Here is a 3,498-nt window from a genome sequence, read left to right as displayed (position 1 = left end):
TGGAATTCCTTCCACTTGCGGCCGGTTCCTGAGTGTGGAGTGCTGGACATGCTTGCCTGTGAATTATGGCATCTGTCCCTAAACCAAGAGAGGAAGAGGTATGCTCCCTCCTTACTGAAGCCTGACTCAATCTGCTAATAGAAGCTGTGTTGTAATGGCTCCATATAGCATGCGTACCAACCAGCATTTGCCTTCCTCAGATTCTTTCATCCCTCCTGGATCTGTTTTCATAATAAACATTCCACTGTTAATTTTGCAGGAAGGCTCTGTCTGCCTTCAGTGGGAAGAGAGTGAGGCACAGCAAGAGACAGAGTGAGAGAGTCCTTGCACAATGCGTGCTCCCGTTGTCCTTGTGCTCCTGGCCGTCTTGGTCATGGCTGCTACTTGCTATGGTAGGTAAGCTTCTTTTACTGGGTGGAGCAATGACTCCAATGCTGCAGACATCTTTGGGTCTGTTCTGATGTGTTACATTCACCTTTAACCCTGCAGATGTGTTCTTCTGGTCTAAAAAACAGTGAATTTCATGTGACTTACACATGTTGTACTCTTTCTTTCCCCAGAGTCCCATGAGAGCATGGAATCCCATGAGTATCTCAGTAAGACTGCTTTACTATTTTCTTGAATTCAAAGTGCACCACAGACATCTCCAAGGCCATTTCTTTATACTTTACTGTGGGGATTAAATAGACAGAACCTCTCAGTCCAGGGATACTAAATTTAATGGGTTACAGAGTGTCAGGATAAACAGGAAGAAGATTAAAATGGAGTTCACATGTTTGGGCACAATTGCAACTGCTGTGCTTTGCAATGAATATAATAAAAACTGGAAAACACAGAGACATGAGTTTAGATCCCTGTTGCATGTACCTAAATCAGGTTGAATGGTACCAGAAAAGGATATTGCTCAAAAACCTCAGGAGGGTAATGCAGAAGCCAGTAATATGGGTTGATCCTATGCAAGGATGGGAAGAACACAACTCTCTGCACCTTGGAAGAAGCAGGTGGGATGTGTGGGCAGGAGGGATCCTGGTTCTGGAAGAAGGAGTTAGTGTCGCAGGAGAAGCATGTGAGGGTGGAGAGTCACTTAGGAACGAGCAGAGAGTTCAAAGCTAAAAAGAAACTGAACCATCTGGGAGAATGACTTCACAAAGCAGCTAGTCAGAAACACAAGTGGGAGCCAAAGCCTAAGACTCCTCCATGCTACAATAGGACTGTGCTGTTCCTCAGCAAGGACAGAAGGCACTTTCAGGCCCCTCACTTCAAAATTTCCGCAGAGACCTTTGCACTGTGATTGCCTAACCTTGGAGGCAGATAAACTTGTTCAGGCCCTTCCTGTTTTCCATCATAGCTTCACAATCCTGCTAATTCTGCTGTGTGTGCCCAGACCTCCCCTTGGTCTGTGCCACTTGGCACCTATCTCTTGTCCCAGCTCCACCCAGTCAGAGGGGGCTATGGCAGCAGCTTTCCCCAGGGTGGCTTGAGTAACAGGAGAACAAAAGCAGCGTGTGTGCTTCCATAGAGATTGCATTTGCAAAGGGAGAGCTTGTCAATGAGCCAGCAGGGCAGGCAGGAGAGAATATTAGAAGGTCCTGGGTCTCACTGTGTGTGGGAGGGCAGACAAGGAGACGGTCACAAATGCGGGAGAGGCCTTTGTAGAAATCAGGTCTTGCTAAAAGTATTTATCTACTCTGAACCACCTCTTGCCTTCTCCAGACCCCTTCCTTAACAGGCAAAGGGCCAATGGCTTCATACGAGATGACACAGGACTAAGAGCTGTTCTTCAGGAGAGGTACGTTATGGCATCAGAACACTGAGGGTGGGAGCATCGAGAGATATCTCTTTGCCAGTGATAGGCTAGTACCAGAGGAGAAGCCACAGTGACTCCTCAGAAGCCTTAGTCCCCCTTTCTGCTTGAGCCAATCCTGGGAGAATGAACCATAGAATCATTAAGGTTGCAAAAGATCACTGGGGTAATCTAGGCCAACCATCAGCCCATCCCCACCATGCCCACTAACCATGTCCCTCAGTACTACATCCATATTGTTCCTGAACACCTCTCAGAAAGCAGAGTGGGTCCGTGCATTCAAGGGCATGTTCTGCATTGGAGGAGTTCTTTTTAAATTTGTCTGAAGGAAGGAGTAGCAAAAGGAGAAGGAATCAGTGTGGGCCAGCCAGAAGGGAAGCTCAGTTTGAGATCTTGTTCCAGTCCTCAAGACTTGTGCATTATTTGCATAAATTCTTCTAAATTGCAAAGCCTTTGGTGAGCTTCTTTTCCTCATCTGTAGAACGCAGATACAGGCTGTTTTACATCTTATGCAGGGCTTGTGAAAATAAGGGCTGAGGCACAGAAGGGAAACGCTATCATCAGTCTCAGATAGCCCTTAGCAGGAAGCTTCTTGCTCTCCTCTTTTCATGTGTGGGGTTAGGGAAGAGCAGAGAAGAGCTGGAGGGATCTGACTGGGGGACTACTCCTGCAGCAATGGGCCGAAACAGGAGTCAGCCTCTTATCCCCACCACCCTACTTAGCCATGAAGTAAAAGGTTACCTAGGAAGGCAACCACACCTGCTGTAGTCACACTGACACCCTGAGTACGGTGAACACTGTAATGCCATGGTCTTGGTGGTAGAGGCTGGGATGGACCCTTAGACCTGGTAAGGCAGAAAAGGGCCATAGACAGATATTTAAGATAACACCCCTAATTTTTTTTTTGCAGGATCAGGGAACGTAATAAGGCACCTCAGGAACGTCAGAGGGAGATCTGTGAGGACTTCTACCTGTGTGAACAGTATGCTCTTAACCATGGCTATCCTGCTGCTTACAGGCACTATTTTGGGAGGAGGAGGAATAAGTAAAGATGATCTGTCCCCACCCTGGGGCTTGGACCTCAGGGTAACCTCCTAGGAAAAGCAGTAGCTCTGAAACATATTCAGTTGCTTGTGTCCCTGTATGTTATCCTGCCTGCTGCTTCTCTCCCATGTAGCCATGGATTCCTACATTGTGTTAATTAGCGCTGAGCTGATGTAGTAGAGATCAGAGAGAGTTCAGGATGTGGGTGTTTGCTGCACAATAAATGCTGGTTTGACACTATCATCTCATGACTCACAGTATTTTAGGGGATGACTTTTCATGAAGAAGCTGAGTTTCTTTATCATAGAACCTGGTGCAGATAATGGAAACAACCATAATGGAAACAACCTTACCACACAGTCATATGAGGTTTAAAAGAATGTACAATTATTTTGCTCCGGGGCCTACAGCTGACTTATTTTAGACATCACTGGCAAATTTCAGTTCCCAGCCTTAGGACATTTTAAAATGGTCTGGTGTTCAGAAGGCATGGTGAGATGCACTTTTTGAAAACAAAATCTCTTTGAGATTTTCTCACTGGAGTAAACAACATCCAAGCGTCTGTTTAATCCTAAAGACAAAGTTGGTATGAAAACTAGTGACAGAAAAAAACCTGCTAGTGGCACCTTGTTCTCCCAGCCACCCTTCGA

At 46.3% G+C, this 3,498-nt stretch overlaps 1 protein-coding gene across 1 annotated transcript; it reads left to right on the top strand.

The window, feature by feature from the left end:
• Nucleotides 1-331: 331 nt before the first annotated feature.
• On the top strand, nucleotides 332-3,039 carry MGP (matrix Gla protein; the record flags this gene model as incomplete). The annotated part of the gene is made up of 4 exons (XM_079545156.1): nucleotides 332-392; nucleotides 561-596; nucleotides 1,714-1,789; nucleotides 2,715-3,039. 4 exons carry the CDS (start codon nucleotides 332-334, stop codon nucleotides 2,851-2,853), a joined length of 312 nt encoding a protein of 103 aa, XP_079401282.1. The 3' UTR covers nucleotides 2,854-3,039.
• Nucleotides 3,040-3,498: the final 459 nt, after the last annotated feature.

The sequence above is a fragment of the Tetrao urogallus genome (genome assembly GCF_951394365.1).
Source record: "Tetrao urogallus genome assembly, chromosome: 1".
Lineage (NCBI taxonomy): Eukaryota > Metazoa > Chordata > Aves > Galliformes > Phasianidae > Tetrao > Tetrao urogallus.
The sequence above is the reverse complement of the archived record's forward strand: the minus strand, read 5'-3'. Positions and strand labels throughout refer to the sequence as shown.